Genomic DNA, 22,176 nt, shown 5'->3' with positions numbered 1-22,176 from the left:
GAAAACCCAGGAGCTGAGGGGGAAGGAGAAAGGTGCAAGCAGGGGAAACCCAGGTCCTGGTCCCCTTCTCTCTGCTTCCTGGCAGCAGAACTCAGACAGAACTCTTAAGCCAGTGTAAGGCTGGCAGGACCAGTAAGTTCTGAGTTAGCTCCATACTAGTTTCTAGAAGGCTCTTTCTCACTTCCTGATTCTTAGGTTTGTACATTTACACTCCCTGAAGAGTTGGGAAGAGACACCACAGTCCCCTGACCCTGATCCATAGGTCACCACAGCAGGGACATCCATAGGCTGGGCCTGGGCCCTCTCATCCCTCCCTCCCACTCACTGTATGCTGGCTTGGCCCCAAGGTGTTTGCGCCCATTGCAGTGAGTGACCTTCTCCAGTGGAGCAGGCTCAGAACCTTCTGCCATTGGAGATGTCCCATTGCTGATGCAGGGAGGTGAAGAGCCAGCAGAACACTGGGAACGCCCTCCATCTGGGTCCATGGCTACCTAAGCTCAGTGCTGCCTGGCAGGCAGGAGGACAAGTGCTGTTGCCCTGTTGGGACAGGCAAAAAGCAGACACAGGGAGGATGAGTGACTTGCCCTGAGTATAGAGTGACAGGGCCAAGGCAGAGCCCAGGCCTCCTGCACCTAGGCCAGTGTTCCTCCCAGTTACAGTCTAAACTGGAATGGCAGGCAAAGTCCCTGTGGAAGGGGAAGGTGAAGTCTCAAAGGATCCCCGGAGACTTTGCAGATATCTGAAGAAGTCCTGATGTCACTGCCCTGGTCCTTCCCCAAGTAGAGCAATGCTCCACGCCGCAACCCAACTGGCTCCCTTACCTTGTACACACACACACACACACACAAATCCAAGACAACACTGCTAAGGCTTCTTTGGGAAGGGGAAGTAGGGATAGGTAAGAGGAAAGTAAGGGACCTCCTATCCAGCCTCCATGGAATCCTGACTTCTTTTCCCTGTTATTTCAACTTCTTCCTCCCCATCTTTTAAACTTTAGACTCCAGCCACAGAAGCTTACAACTAAAAGAAACTCTAAGGCCAATTTAATCCAAGGTTTCACTCTATGTGCTGGAGATGGCATAGAGTAGGGTGAGGGAACCAAATTCTCAGTTGGCATTGGTGTACCCTTGTACAGGTGATGTAACCTCTCTGTGCCTCAGTTTGCTCACTATAAAATAGAGATGGTAGGGGTCATGGTGAGCACCACCTGACTAGCATATAACAAGCTTTTGGCCAGTGCAGACTACTCTTACCCACTTCCCCCAAGTACAGTTGGGGTGGGGGACACCTGGGACAGCTGAAGAGGAGGAAACATGCGCCGGAGAATCCAAATGAAATCAGGGTAAAGGAGCCTGGAGCATATCTTGTGACCCTGCCTGTCCTGTAGGAAGCCAGTCTCTGGAAAGTAAAATGGAAGAGCTGCTTGGGAGCTTTGAGGATATTTAGACCGCCCCCTCATTTTTACTTGGGGAAACCTAAGGTGACTGTCTAAGTTAGCAAGGAGAAGTCTTGGGTATTCACCCCGGGTTGGGGGGACCCAATTATTTCTCAATCCCATTGTATTCTGGAATGGGCAATTTGTCCACGTCACTGTGACCTAGGAACACGCGAATGGGAACCCACAACTGTGGGCCTCTGCGCACAAAACAGCTGTTCTCCCCAGGAACTCAACGTTTTTTAATTGAGAAGCTAAAAAATTATTCTAAGAGAGGTAGCCCATCCTAAAAATAGCTGTGCAGAAGTTCATGTTCAACCAATCGTTTTTGCTTACGATGCTAAATTTGAAAACTAAGTTTATTAGAGAGGTTAGAGAAGGAGGAGCTCTAAGCAGAAAAAATCCTGTGCCGGGAAACCTGTGATTGTGGCTTTTTATGAATGAAGAGGCCTCCCTGAGCTTACAATATAAAAGGGGGACAGAGAGGTGAAGGTCTACACATCAGGGGCTTGCTCTTGCAAAACCAAACCACAAGACAGACTTGCAAAAGAAGGCATGCACAGCTCAGCACTGCTCTGTTGCCTGGTCCTCCTGACTGGGGTGAGGGCCAGCCCAGGCCAGGGCACCCATTCTGAGAACAGCTGCACCCGCTTCCCAGGCAACGTGCCTCACATGCTTCGAGACCTCCGAGATGCCTTCAGCAGAGTGAAGACTTTCTTTGTGAGTATGATTCCCTCCTGTGCTTTCTCTCTTCCTGGGACTGCCTGAACTAGGCATTCTCCTGGAGCTATAAGAAGAACCCTCCTCCTGTGCCTCCACTTCCATCCCCAACACCTATTTTCCCAAAATTAAATTCTTAAGAGAATCCTAGATCAAGCCATATGTTTAGTGGGTTAAGCTAAGCCAGATGATATAGTAAATGTGCAGGAAAAGCTGCCTTAAAAAGTAAATGCATTCTTTCTCATGCTGAGAAACTTCTTATAAGATCCTGCTAGAGCTCTATACTTTATTGGCCAGGAGAAGTAAAGAAAGGTCTGATTTGAGGTGAAGATGCTCCCCGTGCCCTATAACAGGGAAGCTTAAATTGCCTCTGCTTAGAGCCTTTCCAGACCTGAAAGACCAGTGGTTTGGGGAAGCACTCTACATGAGGGAAACCTGCATTAGAAGGAGCTTCTTATTCCCTGGGATCTTTCCAAGCTGAACTGGATGTCTACAGTGGGGAGAAAGAAAAGCAGAGAACAGGACATGAGAGGGGGCTCAAGGCACCAAAGGGTTGACATACGTGTTCCTTAAAGCCGAATGTAGCTCTGCAGAAAGAAGACCAGGACTGAGTCAAGTTTCTGCTTTCGCTTCAAAATCGGCCAGATTTTTTAAATAACTTGACTCTGAGGAGGAGGACCAGATTTAAGTGATGGTCCCATCACTGTTGAATCCTCTGTTTTTAAAACTCCCCTCTTGATATTTTGGGCCAGAGCCAATTTGATTTAAAAAAACAAAAACAAACAGAAAAAAACTCGAAACGCAAGGGCATCAAAAAGACCGCATTTCAGTTATTTCCCCAAACCTCAAGTTCATTCTCCTTTTGTTCTTCATGCAGCAAATGAAGGATCAGCTGGACAACATATTATTAAAGGAGTCCTTGCTGGAGGACTTTAAGGTGAGAGCAGGGGCGGGGTGCTGGGGGAGCGTGCAGCCTGATTAAGGGAAGGGAGGCTCTGCTTCCTGATTGCAGGAAATTGGGTCTGTTTCCTTCGCTTTGAAAAGGAGAAGTGGGAAGATCTTAACTCAGCACATCCAGCAGCCAGAGGGTTTACAAAAGGCTCAGTCCTTGGGGGGAGGTTTCTGGTGAAGGAGGATCGCTGGAACCAAGCTGTCCTCTCAAGCTATTTGCAGCAGCCCCTCCTCCCAGTCACCTCCACCAATCTCTCACTCACCTTTGGCTCCTGCCCTTAGGGTTACCTGGGTTGCCAAGCCTTGTCTGAGATGATCCAGTTTTACCTGGAGGAGGTGATGCCCCAAGCTGAGAACCACGACCCAGACATCAAGGAGCATGTGAACTCCCTGGGGGAGAATCTGAAGACCCTCAGGCTGAGGCTGCGGCGCTGTGTAAGTAGCAGAACAGTTCTTTCCCTTGCAGCTGCCCCCAAAATACCATCTCCTACAGACCAGCATCCAGAGACACTCACATCTAGAGACACAGTAAAGACACAGACTGGCAGAGCTAGCTGTAAATGTGGGAAGACTCCTGGAGTCAGATCTCTTGCTCATTTCTCTGAGCAGGCGTGGGGGGTGGCTGCTAGGCATTTACATGTGAAATTTGCAAACAGCTTTCCTGTTATTTGTGAGTCATTTGTGGGTTATTAACTACTCCCCTCTCTCTCTTCATGAAAGGAGCCCAGAGCTTCAGTCAGGCCTCCACTGCCTCTTTGTAACTAGATGCTGGTCTGGGAGCTAAGGTTTCCAAGCAGAGGAAACATCACTCACCTCTTTTAATCTCAATATTTGGAAAGCAAAGCTCTAAGAAGGGCCCAATTGACTGACAGGACTTCCCCTGGCATTTTAGAAGGGACAAGGGGACTATTCATCCCCGGGCTAGTGTCTATGAGTAATTCCTCTAAGTAATTTATTTCTCCAACTGACTTGATGCCCTCACTACTAATGGTTTCCCTTGTTCTCTCACCAATATTGGAAAAACAGTTGGTGTCTATTCGTAGGACAGGGCTATGTGAAGGGTTTGGTGCCAGTAGCTTCCCTCCTCAGATGCTTAGAAATGGTCCTCGGTGGCTGTGACTGACGGGGAGGGACAGGATAGAGAGGCAGAAAAGGACAGGCTGAAGAATGCCTCACTCAGCACTGCAGGAGATACTGTAGAGTTCCAGGGGAGGAAGGAATCCCAAGATCTGGGTTGTCATTCAAGCCTTGCGAACACCTCGGAGTGGGTCCTGGAGAAATACATTTTCTCTCCCAGGGCCTTGGATAGTTAGTAAGGGTGAAGCAGGGCTCAGTTCTCTCTGGGAGCTGTGAGGCGAGGCATTTGGATAAATCTAGAACCCTCATGATGCCACCAGCTTGTCCCCCAAGTGCAATGGACATGGAGCTGGGAGCTGGGATCACCAACACTTTCTCTTTTCTTCCACAGCATCGATTTCTTCCCTGTGAAAACAAGAGCAAGGCCGTGGAGCAGGTGAAGAATGCCTTTAGTAAGGTGAGTTTGGATGGTGGCAGAGAGGTTCTGCAGAGCACAGCCCATGCCGACTCCCCAACCCCAAAGCGTGGAAGGTGGTGGGGACTCAGTAGGCCCCATCCTTCATTGGAAGGAGTGTGGGAACCTGACAGATGGTATAACCTGCTCAGCCAGTGAGGAGCTGCCACCTTGATTGTATTCGTTTTCTGTTAAGTGTCTTTGGGGGTTTCTAAATGACTGCTCACTGCCTTTGCAGGCTTGCGGGTTAGGCTGGCCGGCCAGCCTGTGAACACAGTGAGCTGTGTGCTGGGGAGAGTGACAAAGGAAACAGAAAGTACAGAAAGTAGCTTGTTGGGAATCTAGGCTGAACCCACACGTGCAGGAAGCTGGCACACAAATGTGCACATACAAATACACCTGGGGGTTCAGCCCAGACTCCCCAGAACTCAGAATGAGCAGGAAGCCGGATTCTCACTTAACTGGAGTTGGTTCAAGCCCACTTTCCATCTGCCCCTTGCACCTGCCAAGGTGCCTGAGAATGTCAGCTCCCAAACCAAACAGGGTTTCACACTTCCAACTGTGCGTGAACTTTTTCAACCTGATTTCCCAGAAACCATGCGGCCTGTGTCCTCCTCGTGGGCTGGGGACAGACACTGCACAGAGTGCCAACATTAGGGGGTGTGAATTTCTCATAGTAGATCAGGGCGGCAGGGCAGGGCCTGCTCAATGTGTTGGTGGGAGAACGCAGACATTTAAAAGGCTCCCTCCTCTCCTTCTCTCACCATCTTGGTTTCAAAGTGCTTCCTCTAATGTCTTTTCATCACACTCTGCCTAATCATCATGTGAATACGTGACCTTTAAAATTGTTGAAAAGGCATCATTTTGAAGACAGCGCTTTGCAAAATGAATGCTCCCCTTGCTAGGCAGTAGCCGTACTTCAGGCCTGGAGGAGATGAAGGTCAATGCACTGCCTTTCCCAAGGCAGCTGGGCCTATCCTCTGGTTTACTTCCCAGAGTGAGGGAGAACAAGCAGCCTCTGCACTCAAGGTCATGCCCATCCATGAGCATGGGAAAGGGGAGCCTATTTAGTCCCCAGAAAGGATTTAACTGTTTCTATCTCTCTGCACAGCTCCAAGAGAAAGGCGTCTACAAAGCCATGAGTGAGTTTGACATCTTCATCAACTACATAGAAGCCTACATGACAATGAAGATGCAAAAGTGAGACATCAGGGTGGCGACTCTATAGACTCTAGGACATAAATTAGAGGCCTCCAAAATCAGATCTGGGGTTCTGGGATACCTGACCGAGCCCCTTGGGAAACCTTATTGTACCTCTCTCACAGAATATTTATTACCTCTGATACCTCAACCCCCATTTCTATTTATTTACTGAGCTTCTCTGTGAATGACTTAGAAAGAAGCCCAATATTATAATTTTTTTCAATATTTATTATTTTCACCTGTTTTTAAGCTGTTTCCATAGGGTGACACACTATGGTATTTGAGTGTTTTAAGATAAATTATAAGTTATATAAGGGAGGAAAAAAAAAAACTTCCTTGGGAAGCCAACAGAAGCTTCCATTCCAAGTCTGACCACGCTTTCTAGCTGTTGAGCTGTTTTCCCTGACCTCCCTCTAATTTCTCTTGTCTGTGGGCTTGGGGCTTCCTAACTGCTGCATATACTCTTAGGAAGAGAAACCAGGGAGCCCCTTTGATGATTAATTCACCTTCCAGTGGCTCAGAGGGATTCCCCTAACCTCATTCGCCAACCACTTCATTCTTGAAAGCTGTGGCCAGCTTGTTATTTATAACAACCTAAATTTGGTTCTAGGCCGGGCAAGGTGGCGTACGCCTGTAATCCCAGCACTTTGGGAGGCCAAGGCGGGTGGATCACTTAAGGTCAGGAGTTCCTAACCAGCCTGGCCAACATGGTGAAACCCCATCCCTACTAAAAATACAAAAATTAGCCGGGCGTGGTGGCGCACACCTGTAATCCCAGCTACTCGGGAGGCTGAGGCAGGAGAATTGCTTGAACCCAGGAGGCGGAGGTTGCAGTGAGCTGATACCATGCCACTGTACTCCAGCCTGGGTGACAGAGCAAGACTCTGCCTCAAAAAAATAAAAATAAAAATAAATTTGGTTCTAATAGAACTCAGTTTTAACTAGAATTGATTCAATTCCTCTGGGAATGTTACATTGTTTGTCTGTCTTCTTGGCAGATTTTAATTTTGAATAAATAAATGTATCTTATTCACATTGTGTTCTGGTGTCCGTTGACTCTTGTCTGACTAAAATTGTTCTCTCGAAGCTCCCAAGACAAAAGAGAATGGGTGCATGAATTCTACATTTCAGAGAAAGGAAGCCAGCTACCCCCTCCCAGGAGAGAGGGAAGGCTCCAAACCCGATCAGAGAAAAAGCTATTCTCACTGCAAAAGCCAACAGCAAAGACACCATGGTCTTCCCACAACTCAATCCTTCAAAGATTTGCTCCTAAATCCTTAAAGATCATGCTGATTTTCAAGGCTAAGGAGTAGATTCTATAGGTACCAAAATTAGAAAGGAAAACAGGGGAAGTTTTTTGGGGTTTGTTTTTGTTTTTGTTTTTGCTTTTTGAGATGGAGTCTCTCCCTGTCTCCCAGGCTGGAATGCAATGACATGATCTCGGCTCACTGCAACCTCTGCCTCCCAGGTTCAAGCGATTCTCCTACCTCAGCCTCCCGAGTAGCTGGATCTACAGGCTCATGCCACCATGCCCAGTTAATTTTTGTATTTTTAGTAAAAACGGGGTTTCACCATGTTGGCCAGGCTAGTTATGAACTCCTGACCTCAAGTGATCCACCCGCCTCAGCCTCCCAAAGTGTCGGGATTACAGGTGTGAGCCACCACCCCCAGCCAGGGGAAGTTTTTAGGGTGAATACGAATTGCCTGGGTTATCCTGAGAATTAAGATAATGAGCTCACAGGGCTTCTGTCACTAGCAGATGGTCGCAGTGCATACAGTTGGTTGTTATTGGTCATCACAACCAAAAACTCCCGCCAAATCCTCTTTGAGCTGAGATCAGAGGCAACAGGGCTGGACCCAACAGAGTTGAAAATAAGCAAATTAGCCCACTTGAGAGGATAGCCAAGGACATCAGCTGTCCCTTCTCTGAGCCACCAGACAAATGTGAGACTGGCTTCTGACTGCGGTCTGCTGGGAGGGGCATGGTGGCTGGGGAAGCCCTACTCAAAGCCCCGTGACTTAGAGGAGAGAGGAGGAAAAAAACGGGCTGAGTAAACACTAGTCCACCTCACACTCTGCCTGGGCAGCCCTGGTCTGGAGAAGGCTGGGAGCAGACAGGCTGTGGTCAGTTTTTCAGTAAGACCTGACTCACTTTGGTTAAAGTAACCATAGGAAGGAAGTGGGAAACATCAAAGCGAAAATTCTGAGATGAAAGGGTAGGAGTAAGAATGGAGGTTAGCAGAAGATAAGGAGAGGGGCCAGAAGCTATCTACTCTGAGGCTGTCCATACTGAACTGAAGAAGACATCCTGAGTCTGTGAAAGGAAAATCTTGGGTCCTCAAAATCACTAGGCGAAAGGGAAAAGTCAAGCTGGGAACTACTGAGGGCAAACCTGCCTTCCATTCTATTCAAAGCCGTCCCTCTGTTCACTGAGATAGATGCATGTCTGATAGCCTCCTTTGGAAAAGAATGCAACCATTTGTCTCTCACCTACCTGTGACCTGGAAGCCCCTTCCCTGTTTTGAGTTGTCCCCATCTTTCTGGATGGAACCAATGCACTTCTTACATATATTGATTGATGTCTTGGACGGAACCAATGCACTTCTTGCATATATTGATTGATGTCTCCTGTCTCCCTAAAATGTATAAAACCAAACTGTGCCCCAACCACCTTGGGCACATGTCATCAGAACTTCCTGAGGCTGTGTCAGGGGCACGTGTCCTCAACCTTGGCAAAATAAACTTTCTAAATTAACTGAGACCTGTCTCAAATTTTCAGGGTTCATAAGTCCCCTGGTCTGGAAAGCTTAGGCAGTTAGCCTTCCAGGCAATGCATACTGACTTTAGTTTGAGGCTGGCATTTCATTTGAGGGAAGTGGGCATCTGAAACAAAAAGAAACTCACCTGAAAAAAAGCTGTACAGCTAATAAGATGTTAATGATAGCTACAATTTATTAGGCAACTACAGTTTATTAAGCTAGTCACTTATTTTAAGCCATCTGGTAGTATTATGTAGCAATTACATGGCATTATTGCTGTTTTCTCTAAGAGGAAGCAGATACTAAGTCATTTTATTCTGTTACATTTGCTCTATTGGGATTTAATAATCTAACATTCTGTAGATCATATTTGACAGTCAAGGCTTCTGAACAACCATATTAACTCAGCTCTTTAAATCATGAGTTGACCACAGGTTAACCTGGGAGAAAACAGGCTCTGCACTTCCAATTTATCATCTGTTTGTGTGTATAATTGTTCCTGTATACCTGATATTTATGTTAATGGCAATATGAACATTTACTAAAGTCATTTGCTGGCTACTTTGCTAAGTATTTGATATATATTAGCTCATGAATTATCATGTAAGACCATGAGGCACTCTTAATATCTCCATATTTTCATGTAGTGAAAATGAGACCCACTTTGGCCATCCAGCTGTTAAATGACAGTCCATGGTCTTAATGATTATCCTACACTCCTAAAGTCATTTTCACAGGTAAATTACTGCATTATTCTTCTTTTCTAATATAATTCTGTTTGTATCATGAAACATTGAGATGCAGGTTTTGTAGTATGTTGTGTATCCCCTTTTGTTTGTCTCAAGACGTTTTTAAATTTCTTTTTTAATTTCTTCTTTGACTCACTAGCTGTTTGGGAGCATGAGAAATGTCAATCTGGCTTAGACACATGGGAAACATGGAGAATGGAGAACTGTGTATAGAATAAAATACTTTTCTCTTTGTATTAATTATCTATTGCTGTCTTCAAAATTTAGCAGCTTAAAACAACACTCATTTGTTATCTCAGCTTCTGTAGGTCAGGAGTCTGGGAGTGACAACTAGGAATTCCATCTCAGGATCCCAATGAGGCTTTGTCAGAAGGACGGCCAGGGCTGCAATCACCTGGTGGCCTGACTGGGCTAGCGGATTCGTGAGTAACATGGCACACTCATAGGGCTGTTGGCAGGTGGCCTTTGTTCCTCTTCATAGGGCTTCTTGAGTGTCCTCACAACATGGCAGCTGTCCTACCCAGAGCCAATGATGCAAGAGAGAATAAGGAGAAAGTCACAATATATTTTATGACCTAATTCCAGAAATCTCACACCATCACTTCTGCTATATTCTATTTGTTAGAAGTGCACCGGTAAGTCTAGCCCACATTCACAGGAAAAGGAATTAGATTCTGCCTTTTGAAGGGAGGAGTGTCCAAGAATTTGTGCACCTATTTTGAAACAATCACAACCTTCTAAGAATCCAGAAGAAATAGTTTTGTGCTCTTGAGCTGGTAGGGAAAAGGGGAGGAATTGGGTGGGCCTCAGTGTTCCTGGATAGGCCATCATCACGTGCACTCCCACCCTCAGTCCTCTCTCATAGGCTCACTCTGATAGATTTATTTCTCTAAGGTTTAGTTTCTCATCTGGAAAACTAGCAAAATGTCTTCCCAGGTGCTATGGCCTGAATGTTTGTGTCTCACCAAAATTCATATTTTAAAGCCCTTTCCTCCAGTGTGATGGTACTTGAAGGGGGGAACTTTTGGAGGTGAGTAGGATTAGATGGGGTCATAAGGGTGGGACCCTCAGGATGAGATTAGTGCCCTAGAGAGCTTGCTGTCTTCCCCCCACTACCCCCAAGTGCGCTCAAAGAAGAGGTCATGTGAGCATACAGTGAGATGACGGCCACCTCCAAGCCAAGAGAAGAGGACTCAGAATGAAACTTGCCTTGCCAGCACCTTGATTTTGGACTCCCTAGCCTCCAGAACAGTGAGAAAACAAGTTTCTGTTGTTTAAGCCACCCAGTCTGTGGTATTTTGCTGTGGCAACCTGAGCTGACTAATATACCAGGTTTGCTATAACTGCCAAATGAAATCTCAGGTATGAAGGTACGTATGTGTTTTGAACAGGGAGCACAGAGATGAGGTTTTGATGGGATTTGTTTTTCAACAAGCCTTTATTCTCTAAGAAAAGCAACCATCTCCTCTCTTCCATGTCAACTCTGTGCCCTTACACCTGAGTCTGAAAAATAGTGGAGAATGAGAATCTCTGTTTGTGATCCTGGCTTTGGAGATAAGGAAGGCGGAAGCAGTGAGAAGTTCCTGCAATCTGTGATGACAATGTGGTTACCTATGGAGGTACTATGGAGCCACTGACAGAAATTAGAGAGAAGCAAATAGGTTCTTCCACCCTGGGAGTGAAGCACAAGGCAGAAGGAAGGGGAAGAGATCAGAGATGAAAAGAAAGAAAAGGCCAGGTGCCATGGCTCACACCTGTAATCCCAGCACTTTGGGAGGCCGAGGCAGGTGGATCACCTGAGTTCAGGAGTTCAAGACCAGTCTAGCCAACATGGTGAAACCCCATCTCTACTAAAAATACAGAAAAAAAAAAAAAAAAAAAAAAAAGTCGGGCGCAAGCCTGTAGTCCCAGCTACTTAGGAGGCTGAGACAGGAGAATCACTAGAACCTGGGAGGTGGAGATTGCAGTGAGGCAAGATTGTGCCATTGCACTCCAGCCTGGGCAACAAGAGTGAAACTTAAAAAAAAGTAAAGAAAAGAAAAGATAAAAGAAAGAAAAGAAAAAGAAAGAAAGAAAGAAAGAAAGAAAGAAAGAAAGAAAGAAAGAAAGAAAGAAAAAGCGAAGGAAGGAAGGAAGGAAGAGAGGGCGGGCGGGAGGGAGGGAGGGGGAGGGGAGGGGAGGGGAGGGAAGGGAAGGGAAGGGAAGTAAAGGAAAGGGAAGAAAGAAAAGAAAAGAGAAGAAAAGAAAAGAAAAGAAAAAGACAAGTTAGTACAGTGGCAAATATTGCCCATTCTGTGACATGTGTCCCTCTCAAAACGCTTATATGAGTAGTTTTAACTGTGGAATGCGGGAACCAGCTTTAGTCCTGGGGCGATTTAGGGAAAACCAGACATAACACTCCAAGGAAATGGGAACTGAATTGTAAGAACATAAACCTAGAATTTTAAATGATGGGAAGATCTTTCAACTTTCATATGCGACAGAACTGGCTACAGTATGAACCAGTCAATTGCATATCTCTGAGGGACTAGTGGGTCCCAGGTGACACATGGGTTCCATTATTCAATTCCCCTTCTAGGCACTAACTCACTTGGTGACTTCAAAGATTTTACTTAACTTGCCTGGGACTCAGTTTCCTCAATCATAAATAAGAAAATAAGTCTGAATCAATGGTTTCCCTTGGGGAAAACCATTCACCCTTGTGGCCTCTACAGTGGACCCAGTCGCCCCTGAGCCAATCGCCCCTGGGGCCACAAGAGTGACAGCACTCAGAGCAGGGGATGGGTAGTCTGAGCAATTTCCAAAATTTGAAAAAGCCTCATGGAAATTGTGCATTCAGCAATACCTCCTCTCATAAGTCTGCACAAGCTCATTAAAAAGCACTTCTCCCTGTCTGGATGGAGTCATCCACTTCGTGTGGAAAGACAGGTTGCCCCATGCCAATCAGAGTTCTATTTGGCAGTTATCTATTACATCTTTTTTTTTTTTTTTTCAAAGGAGTCTCGCTCTGTCGCTCAGGCTGGAATGTGCAGTGGCACGATCTCGGCTCACTGCAACCTCTGCCTCCCAGGTTCAAGTAATTCGCATGCCTCAGCCTCCCAAGTAGCTGAGATGACAGGTGCCCACCACTATGCTTGGCTAATTTTTGTATTTTTAGTAGAGATGGGGTTTCACTATGTTGGCCAGGCTGGTCTTGAACTCTTGACCTCCAGAGATCCACCTGCCTCAGCCTACCAAAGTGCTAGGATTACAGGTATGAGCTACCATGCTCAGCCCATCTTATTATATCTTTGATTAAGGCAATCAAAGATATAATTCCAAAGAAAATGGAATTATTTCTTTAAAAGTTTTTAAGCAGTCAAAACATTTTAAAATAGAGAGTCTCTGGAGAAATTTAATAGCAGCAGTCCTTAAATTAAAAGCTTCAAAACCACTAAAGTAGATGACCTCTTAGTTCTGTTCAAGCCTATAGTTCCTCATTCCAACCACCGACTCCTCCAGTCCACCAGGCCTATTCCCACTGGACCCTCCTCCAGGACTCATTCCTATGTCTACAGCATCTGCACTCCTAATTTTCCAGGCAGTTCTCACTTGTCTGTGTATCATCAACAGCTCCCTCCCCCAGCAGAACTGAGCTGCCATTGAGCCTTTAGCTTCCAGAGGCGTCCTTGGCATCCTGGCTGGAGAAGACAAGGGGGACATAAAAGACCTAAGGAAAGTGACACAGTATACCTCTGACTCTACAGCACAGGGTGCTATGCACAGCCTCTGGAGTCTAAGCCTAGGCTGCCACTTACTTCTCAGCTACATGACCTTGAGATATTCCATAGCTTGGTATTCTCCTCTGTAACATGGAGAGAATAATTACTCTTTCAAGGCGTTGTTGTTAGAAAAAATAAGGGCGTGAATACATAAAAATCTCCTGGCACAGAGTAAATACTTAATAACAGCAGCTCTATCGTAGATATTTGGGAAAATGCTTCCATCCAACCAGATGGAACAATAGGTACCAACACCATAGAAGATAGCCGGATATGCCTTGCACTTGTACGAATCATAGACCTGGGCTTTTCCTTACAATGCCTTCTGCCTCCCTACCCACTATTTCTGGGCAGAAAGAGTAGAAGGTTCATCCCTGCACTTGGAAGGGAAAGAAAAGAAGCAACAGTTTTTGAGTGCCTACTTTCAATTTCTTGAAGGTGACCTCAGAAATTCTTGGCTTGGTGAAGTAAAAAAATACATGTTATGAATTATAGCCCCTAGAGTTCTATAAATCCAGTGAACAGCTTAACATACATGCCTAACTGCCATTTAGAACAATAATAGCTACACATATTATTAAGTATGAATTAGAATAAACATGTAGAAAGCATATTTGATTACAGCACTGGACTTTGCTCAAATATGCTCATTCTCCATCATTGCTGCTGATCTGCTAGTAATGTGAAATATGATAATTCAGGCAACTATTCTGCTCCTCCCTTACTATTATTCAAGAAAAAAATATTTTCCAAGATCATGAAGCCATTACATAACAGAGCTCTTGTGTGTCCTGTACACAACCTGGAATCTTACGCCTTTTTAAAGAAGTCTTCCTGCATTACTTAAGGAAGTGGGGTGTTATTTCCGCAAACCGACCCCATTATACACTCTTCACCAAGGCTGAATTAGTAATGTTGGTCAGTATGTGGCATTAAGTAACTAATTGAATCTCTCTACATAATAATCTCCACATTCATGTCTGATGATCGTGACACGCCAATCAAAGCAGAAGTAGACTGCTTCTCCATAATCTGCAAAGATGGAGTCATCCACTTTGTGTGGAAAGACAGGTTGCCTCATGCCAATCAGAGTTCTATTTGGCAGTCATCTATTACATCTTTTTCTTTTTTTCTTTTTTTTTTTGGAAAGGAGTCTCCAAACTTCTGGCTTGGAGGCAAGCCAAGCCAGAGATTTTACAAGATACACCCTTATTCCCTCGAACCTATTATGCTCTAGGTACTATGCTGGGTGTCGAAGAAAAAGCAGTGAATAAGACAGACATAATCCTTGCCCTCATGGATTTCTTTTAATTTTTAAAATAGAGATGGGGGATCTTACTATGTTGCCCAGGCTGGATTCGAACTCCTGGGTGCAAGTGATCCTCCCGCCTCAACCTCCTACCAATCCTGGCTCCAGCTATATGAATTTAATAGCTAGAAGAGGAAACAGATATTATAAAGTTAACTATATAATTTTATTATAATCGTGATTATTGCTATTAATTAGAAGTGTGAGATTTAAGAAAGCAACTAACCTAGACTCAGGGCTATGGGATGCTTTCATGAGATGGTAACATTCAACCGGACATGAAGGATGAGCAGGAGCTGGCCCAGTGAAGAGAGAGGTGGTAAGAAGCAGAGCGTTTTGCAGATTTAAAGACCACTTGGAACAGCAAAGAATGGGGGAGAAGGGGTTTACCTCTGGAGCAAAGGTAGATTTGTACCAATTCGCGACCCAGCTGGACCCTGGGCTCTCTTCACAGCCATCTGACTTTTCCATCCCATCTCGTGTTCTGAGGCCCTGAGGCAAGAAGAAACTTAAACTGTTTGAGAAACTAAAAGATGAATCACAGAAAGTAAGTTATGTTATACGTGACAGAGAGAGATTTAAGATGAGCTTGAAGAAGCGGGCATGGGTCTGATCATTCAGGGATGGTAGACTATGGTCAAAAATTTAGACTCTAGGAGCAAAGGGAAGCCATTGAAGGCTACTAAGCAGAGAGGATAATATATACCTTCTGTATGAGACCATTTAGGAGCCATCTGCTTCCAGTCCAGACAGGAAGAAATTGTGGTCTGGACTAAGGTGGTAATAAACAGGAATTGAGAAGAGCGCAAGGTTTCAAATAGTCTGCAATTATTTAGGTCAGAATGGTGAGAGTGAGTGACGGCCAAGATGAACCCTCATCTCTGGTCTGAGCAGTTGGGCGGAGAAGCAGCAGGTTTGAAGGGGAAGATGATCTGGTCTACACTGGCCCTGCTGAGTTGGAGGTGCCTGTGAGACTTTAAATGAAAATATACACTTGGTCAGATGGACATCAATATCGAGTCTGGAGATCATTATGTGGGGGTCATTGATACAAAGATGATGAGTAAAATCTTGGGAGTGGATAAGATCACCAAGGGGAAAGAGTGCAGAATGGAAGAGAAGAGAGCCCAGAACCAAGCTCTGAAGAACCCAGATATTCATAAGCCAGAGCAGGAGAAACTGTCAAAGGAACTCATTAAAGAGTGGCCTGAGCAATAAAAAGAAACACCAGAAGAGAGTGGCATCCCTGAGGAGAAGGAAAGAAACCATTTCAAGAAGGAGAATGGTCAGCTGGATCAAATGCTATCAAAAGGTCAAGTAAAATCAAGACAAAAGAGCCCCTACTGCATGGAGCATATGAAGGTGCTGTTGACTTTATCAAAAGAGCTGTAGGGATGTACAGCTGTAGGGATGTAGAGTGGTAGGGATGGAAGATGGATAGTTGCACATGAAATAGGAGGTGAAAAAATTGCTGACGCCCACAATACCAGCACAGTGGCTCATGCCTACAATCCCAGCATTTTGGGAGGCCAAGGCAGGCAGATCATCTGAGGTCAGGAGTTCAAGACCAGCCTGGTCAACATGGTGAAACCCCATCTCTACTAAAAATATAAAATTTAGTCAGGCGTGGTAATGCACACCTGTAATCCCAGCTACTCGGGAGGCTGAGGTGGGAGAATTGCTTGAAATAGGGAGGCAGAGGTTGCAGTGAGCCAAGATGGTGCCTTTGTGCTTCAGCCTGGGTGAGAGAGCAATAATTATCAAATAATAATAATAGGATGACAAGCGTTGACAGCTATTTCAAGACATTGGGCCAGGAGAGGAGAAGAAGAAGTTGAAGACAGAAGAGTGAGATGGGAGAACTGATGAAGTCAGGTTACTCAGAAAGCAGGACGGGGTGGGATGCAGGCAGAGGAAAGAACTATCTTTGAAATGAAGAGGGCACCTCCTCTGAATAATAACAGGAAGAAAGTAGAGACGGTGGGTACAGAAGTAGGTTGGTTTGAAGAATCGTTGGCAGGAAGTTGAGGTTAATTTCATCAGATGACTTATATTTACTCTTAAGAGAATGAATAAGGAGGAGAGAAACAAAGGTTTGAGGAGAGAAACAAAGGTTTAAAATGATGTTTGCAGAGATACGGAAGACAAACAACTCTAGGGAAATGTAGTAGATTCCCAGGCAATGTTGAGCCCAGTTGAGGTAGGTGATCGTGAATTAAAGTGGTCTGCCAGACTGTATCATTTTTCTCAGGATTCTTTTGGCAGCCTGGGGAGCAACACATAGAAGGCAGAATTGCTTTGCCCTGTGAGTATAACAAAAAGACAAGGAGGAGGAGTTGAGAGTACAAGCATACCTCATTTTACTGCACTTCACTTTATTATGCTTTGTAGATAATTCAGGGTTTTTTCATAAATTGAAGGTTTGTGGCAACCCATGACAAGCAAGTCTATCGACACTATTTTTCCAACAGCACGTGCTCAGTTTGTGTCTCTGCGTCACATTTGGGTAATTCTCAGAATATTCCAAAGTTTTCATGATTATTCAGTCTGTTGTGGTGTCCTGTGATCAGTGATCTTTGATGCTAATATTGTAGTTGTTTGGGGACACCACAAACTGTGTCCATATAAGACCGAGAACTTAACTGATCAATGTCATGTGTATTCTTTTTTCTTGTACAAAATATAAAATGCTTTAATTTCATCCTATAAATTGCTATCACTTATATTGTAATTTTTATCTCTTAAAGCAATATCTAGAACCATATGCTACATCTTAAATTATTTCAAAGTTACCAGTTTGCTCAAATCTCTCTACAGTTAAGATTATGGCTTGTTCTACAATGAGCAGAAAATAGGTTCCATTGAAATTAGTTTGAGAATTATTTGTGCATGAATTTTTGCCTTTAAAGTCAGGCAAATATTTTCCTTGCTCTGATTTTCTTATGTTGTATTGAACTGTCACTTTTGTTCATATGTCACATGCAGTTTCACTCAATTTAAATAGTCAATTTTGTCTAAAATTAAAACAAAATTTTAAAAAGTGAATCTATTTTTGGTTTTGTAACCTTTTAATAACATTATTGATATAAGTGATACACAAAAGCTTTATGGTAGCAAATATAAAATTAATCTTATTTTTCACCAACTACAATTCACTCTTCATTTAAGGATCTTCTAATGTTTCACTTATACATCTTCTGTCTTGTCTAGACGAAGGCTAATTGCTTTAGTAGCATTATTTTAGGGGAAAAGAGAATTGTTCATTTCCCTCCATGGGGTTTAGACAAGTAATTTCACATTTCATTTATGTTGTGTGTGCTCTGACTGCTCCACCAACTGCCTGCTCCTCCATCACTCTCCTTCTCCTAGGACTTCTCTATTACTTGAGATGTAACAACACTGAAATTAGGCCAATTACTAACCCTACTGTCTGGATGGAGGGAGGGAGGGAACAAAAGAACAAAGGGACAAAAATGGCACATTTCCGGGTTCTTCATTGTCAACTTTCCTGCGCCCGGGAAAGACACCGGTCGACTGCGCAGGTGCAGTCTGACGTCTGACAGAGAAAATCGAAACCTACCTAGCCGTGCCTACTGCCCCGCCCCCGACCCGCCTATGTCCCGCCCACTGCCCGCCCACTCCCAGGCCCAGGACATAAAAGCCGCTCCCAGCGGGCACACGGCGCGAACTTTCTCGGTCCCTTCTCGCACGCGGGACCCGGGAACCCCGTCAGAGAACGCCAGAGCGGACTTCCTCGGCCTCCGCCTCCGCCTCCGGAGACCGGTGAACCCTGCCCCTCCTTCACATTGGCTAGTTAATAAAGTTTTCTTTTACCCTGCCTACTTGCCTGTTCTTTGGCACTTACTCTGGTGGTCGTCTGTAGCAAATCACCTACAATGGTCCCTAAGTGTTCAAGGAGAAGGAAGACTCACACATCTCTCACTTTAAATTAAAAGCTGAAATGGTTAAGCTTAGTGAGGAAGGCATGTTGAAAGCTGAGACAGGCCAAAAGCTACGGCTTTCATACCAAACAGCCAAGCTGTAAATGTGAAGGAAAAGTTTCTGAAGGAAATTAAAAGTGCTACTCTACTGAATACACAGATGATAAGTCAGTGAAACAGCCTTATTGCTGATACGGAGAAAGTTTGAGGGGTCTGGATAGATCAAATCCACCACAATACTCCCTTAAGTCAAAGCATAATCCAGAGTAAGGCCCTCACTCTCTTCAATTCAAGGTCCTTGCCCTGGATTAGAAGAAGCTGCAGAAGAAAAGTTGGAAGCTATGTGTAGTTGTTTCATGAGGTTTAAGGAAAAAGAGCCATCTTTTTAACGTAAAAGTACAAGGTGAAACAGCAAGTGCTAACATAGAAGCTGCAGCAAGTTAACCAGAAGATCTAGCTAAGATCGTGGATAAAAGTGGCTACATTAGAGAATAGATTTTCAATGTAGATAAAACATTCTTATATTGGAAGAAAATGTCATCTAGGGCTTTCATAGCTAGAAAGAAGTCAATGCGTAACTTCAAAGTTTCTAAGGACAGGCTTACTATCTTGTTAGGGGCTAATGCAGCTGGTGACTTTAAGTTGAAACCAAGGTCCTTTTTTTTTTTTGAGACGGAGTCTCGCTCTGTCACCAAACTGGAGTGCAGCGGCATGAACTTGGCTCACTACAACCTCCGCCTCCCAGGTTCAAGTGATTCTCTTGCCTCAGCCTCTCAAGTAGCTGGGACTACAGGCATGCACGACCATGCCCAGCTAATTTTTGTATTTTTAGTAGAGATGGGGTTTCATCATGTTGGCCAGGATGGTCTTGAGCTCCTGACCTCGTGATCTGCCCACCTCAAGGGCATTTACCATTCTAAAAATCCTAGGACCCTTAATAATTATACGAATTTGACTCTGCCTGTGCTGTATCCATGGAACAATAAAGCCAGGATGACAGCACATATCTTTACGGCATGGTTTACTTAATATTTTAAGCCCACTGTTGAGATCTACTACTCAGAAAAAAGATGTTTTTCAAAATATTACTCATCATTGACAATGCTCCTGGTCACCCAAGAGCTCTGATGCAGATTTACAAAAAGGTGAATCTCGTTTTCCTGCCTGCTAACACAACATCCACTCTGCAGTCCCTGGATCAGGTAGTAATTTTGGCTTTCAAGTCTTATTATTTAAGAAATGCATTGTGTAAGGCTATAGCTGCCATAATGATTCCTTTGATGGGTTTGGGAAAGGTAAACTGAAACCGTTCTGGAAAAAATTCACCATTCTAGATGCCATTAAGAACACTGGTGATTCATGGGAGAAGGTCAAAATACCAACTTTAGCAGAAGTTTGGAAGAAGTTAATTTCAACCCTCAAGAATGACTTTGAGGAGTTCAAGACTTCAGTGGAGGAAATCACTGCAGATGTGGTGGAAATAGCAAGAGAACTAGAAATGGAGGCTGAAAATGTGATTGAGTTGCTGCAATCTCATGATCAAACTTGAACAGGTGAAGAGTTACTTCTTATGAATGAGCAAGGAAAGTGGTTTCTAAGAGAGAATCTACTCCTGGGGAAGGTGCTGTGAATATTGTTGAAATGACAACAAAACATTTCGAGTACTCCATAAACATAACTGGTAAAGCAGCAGACAGGCCTGAGAGAACTGACTCCACTTTTGAAAGATGTTCCACTGTAGGTAAAATGCTATCAAACAGCATTGCATGCTACAAAGAAATCTGTTGTGAAAGAGTCAATCAATGCAGCAAGCTTCACTGCTGTCTTATTTTAAGAAATTGCTACAACCACCTCAGCCTTCAGCAGCCACCACCTTAATCAGCAGCCATCAACATCAAGGTGAGACCCTTGACCAGCACAAAGATTACAACTCACTGAAGGTTCATGTGTTATTACCACGTTATTGAGGAATAACAAAATCCAGTCTGTAACCATTAGAGCAAATTGCTGCATACAGGCAAAGAAAAGGTCACTGGAAATATAACAGTCACAGAATTGAAAAGTCACATTTGGTCAGCCATAATGGTACTGAAGCCCATCAGACTAATGGCAGTAGAAGGAGATCAGTAGAAAGCAGTAGAAGGAAAAATATAAGTGTTCAAATCATTTGTGAATGAAGAAGAGAGGGAGAAGATATTTGAGCATCCTGGAGCTTCTGATAGATTCTAGTTTCCACAGGTGTAGTATTCTCAAAGTTTCATATACTAGACAAATGATCATTCCAGATTTCTTAAAACTTTTTTTTTTTTTTTTTTTTTTTGACAGAGTCTCACTCTGTCACCCAGGCTGGAGTGTAGTGGTTCATTCCAACCTCTTCCTCCCAGGTTCAAGTAATTCCCACGCCTCAGCCTCCTGAGTAGCTGGGATTACAGGTGCATGCCACCACACCTGGGTAATTTTTCTATTTTTAGTAGAGACAGCGTTTCGTCATGTTGGCCAGGCTGGCCTCAAACTCCTGGCCTTGAGTGATCCACCTGTCTCGGTCTCCCAAGGTGTTTGAACTACAGGAACAACACCATGCCCAGCTTAGATTTCCTAAAACGTAAAGGAGAATAGATCTAGGTTTCTTGGAAAGACTCCCGAGCACAATTGGAATTTCCTAATAAATGAAAGGACCTCTATGTTTATAAATATATCTTACCAGATTGAAGTCACTTTTATGTCATAAAAGTAATGCATGCCTAAGTATAAACCACACACAACCTTAGAGTCACTCAGCTCAAGAAGCTTTTATTTTTGGCCAGGATGAATCATCATTCAATGACACATCCAATGGGGAACCTCCAGCAAATCTCCAAAACAGACCTTCCTTTTAAGGCACAGGTTCTTAGTCCCTTGAGTCTCTTCTGTCTCACATATTATCGTGGAGCTCAGTCTCTTTCCTACACAGCAAAAAGATGGGAAATCACCATCAAGAAATTGTTTCCTAAGGGGGCCAGGCACAGTGGCTCATGCCTGTAGTCTCAGCACTTTGGGAGGCCAAGGCAGGTGGATCGCTTGAGTTCAGGAGTTCAAGACCAGCCTGAACAACGTGGCAAAACCCCATCTCTACAAAAAAATACAAAAAATTAGCTAGGTTTGGTGGTACACACTAGGTTTGGTGGTACATGCCTGTAATCCCAGCTACTTGAGCAGCTGAGGTGGGAGGATCGCTTGAGCCTGGGAGTTTGAGGTTGCAGTGAGTCATGATCATGCCACTGCACTCCAACCTGGGTGACAGCGCCAAGACCCTGAAAAAAAAAAAGAAAGAAGAAAGAAAAGAAAAAAAGAAGGAGGGAGGGAAGGAAGGAGAGAGCAAGAGAGAGAGAGAAAGAAAGAAAGAAAGAGAGAGAGAGGGAGGGAGGGTGGGAGGGAGGGAGGAAATTGTTTTCTCAAGTCTAATATAAATCTCTTGATGAAAATAGACATCCTGGAGGGTGGGGGGTGGGAGGAAGGAGAGGATCAGGAAAAATAACTAATGGGCACTAGGCTTAATACCTGGGTGATGAAGTAATCTGTGCAGCAGAACCCCATGACACAGGTTGACCTATGTAACAGACCTGCACTTGTACCTCTGAACTTAAAATTTCAAAAAAGAGGTTTAATTTTCCCTGTGAGCATTTACTTTAGAAAACTTATAAGTTCTTTCTCTACCTGTTTGAAATTATGTAAATCTTTTTAAAAGGTAAATAAGCCTCTTGCCAGCTTTCTTCCCTTCAGCAATTTCTTTCTCAAGTACCTGGGAGCCATCTCTGAAATGCAATCATTAAGGAAGATA

General features: G+C 44.3%; 1 protein-coding gene across 1 annotated transcript; it reads left to right on the top strand.

The window, feature by feature from the left end:
- Positions 1 to 1,801: 1,801 nt before the first annotated feature.
- On the top strand, positions 1,802 to 9,785 carry IL10 (interleukin 10). Its single transcript, XM_023187025.3, has 6 exons — positions 1,802 to 2,155; positions 3,033 to 3,092; positions 3,389 to 3,541; positions 4,575 to 4,640; positions 5,749 to 5,837; positions 9,648 to 9,785. The coding sequence occupies exons 1-6, from the start codon at positions 1,991 to 1,993 to the stop codon at positions 9,673 to 9,675; spliced, it is 561 nt and encodes a 186-aa protein (XP_023042793.1). The 5' UTR covers positions 1,802 to 1,990; the 3' UTR covers positions 9,676 to 9,785.
- The last annotated feature ends 12,391 nt before the right edge of the window (positions 9,786 to 22,176 follow it).

This window comes from Piliocolobus tephrosceles, chromosome 1, assembly GCF_002776525.5.
Source record: "Piliocolobus tephrosceles isolate RC106 chromosome 1, ASM277652v3, whole genome shotgun sequence".
Classification (NCBI taxonomy): Eukaryota; Metazoa; Chordata; class Mammalia; order Primates; family Cercopithecidae; genus Piliocolobus; species Piliocolobus tephrosceles.
The sequence above is the reverse complement of the archived record's forward strand: the minus strand, read 5'-3'. Positions and strand labels throughout refer to the sequence as shown.

What these genes read in the sequence shown, in the direction of transcription:
- IL10 (XM_023187025.3), top strand. Translation starts at nt 1,991, where the DNA reads ATGCACAGCTCAGCACTGCTCTGTTGCCTGGTCCTCCTGACTGGGGTG. An exon ending in GGCTGAGGCTGCGGCGCTGT is followed by an intron (nt 3,542 to 4,574) that starts GTAAGTAGCAGA and finishes TTTCTTCCACAG; the next exon opens with CATCGATTTCTTCCCTGTGA. An exon ending in ATGACAATGAAGATGCAAAA is followed by an intron (nt 5,838 to 9,647) that starts GTGAGACATCAG and finishes TTGTTATCTCAG; the next exon opens with CTTCTGTAGGTCAGGAGTCT.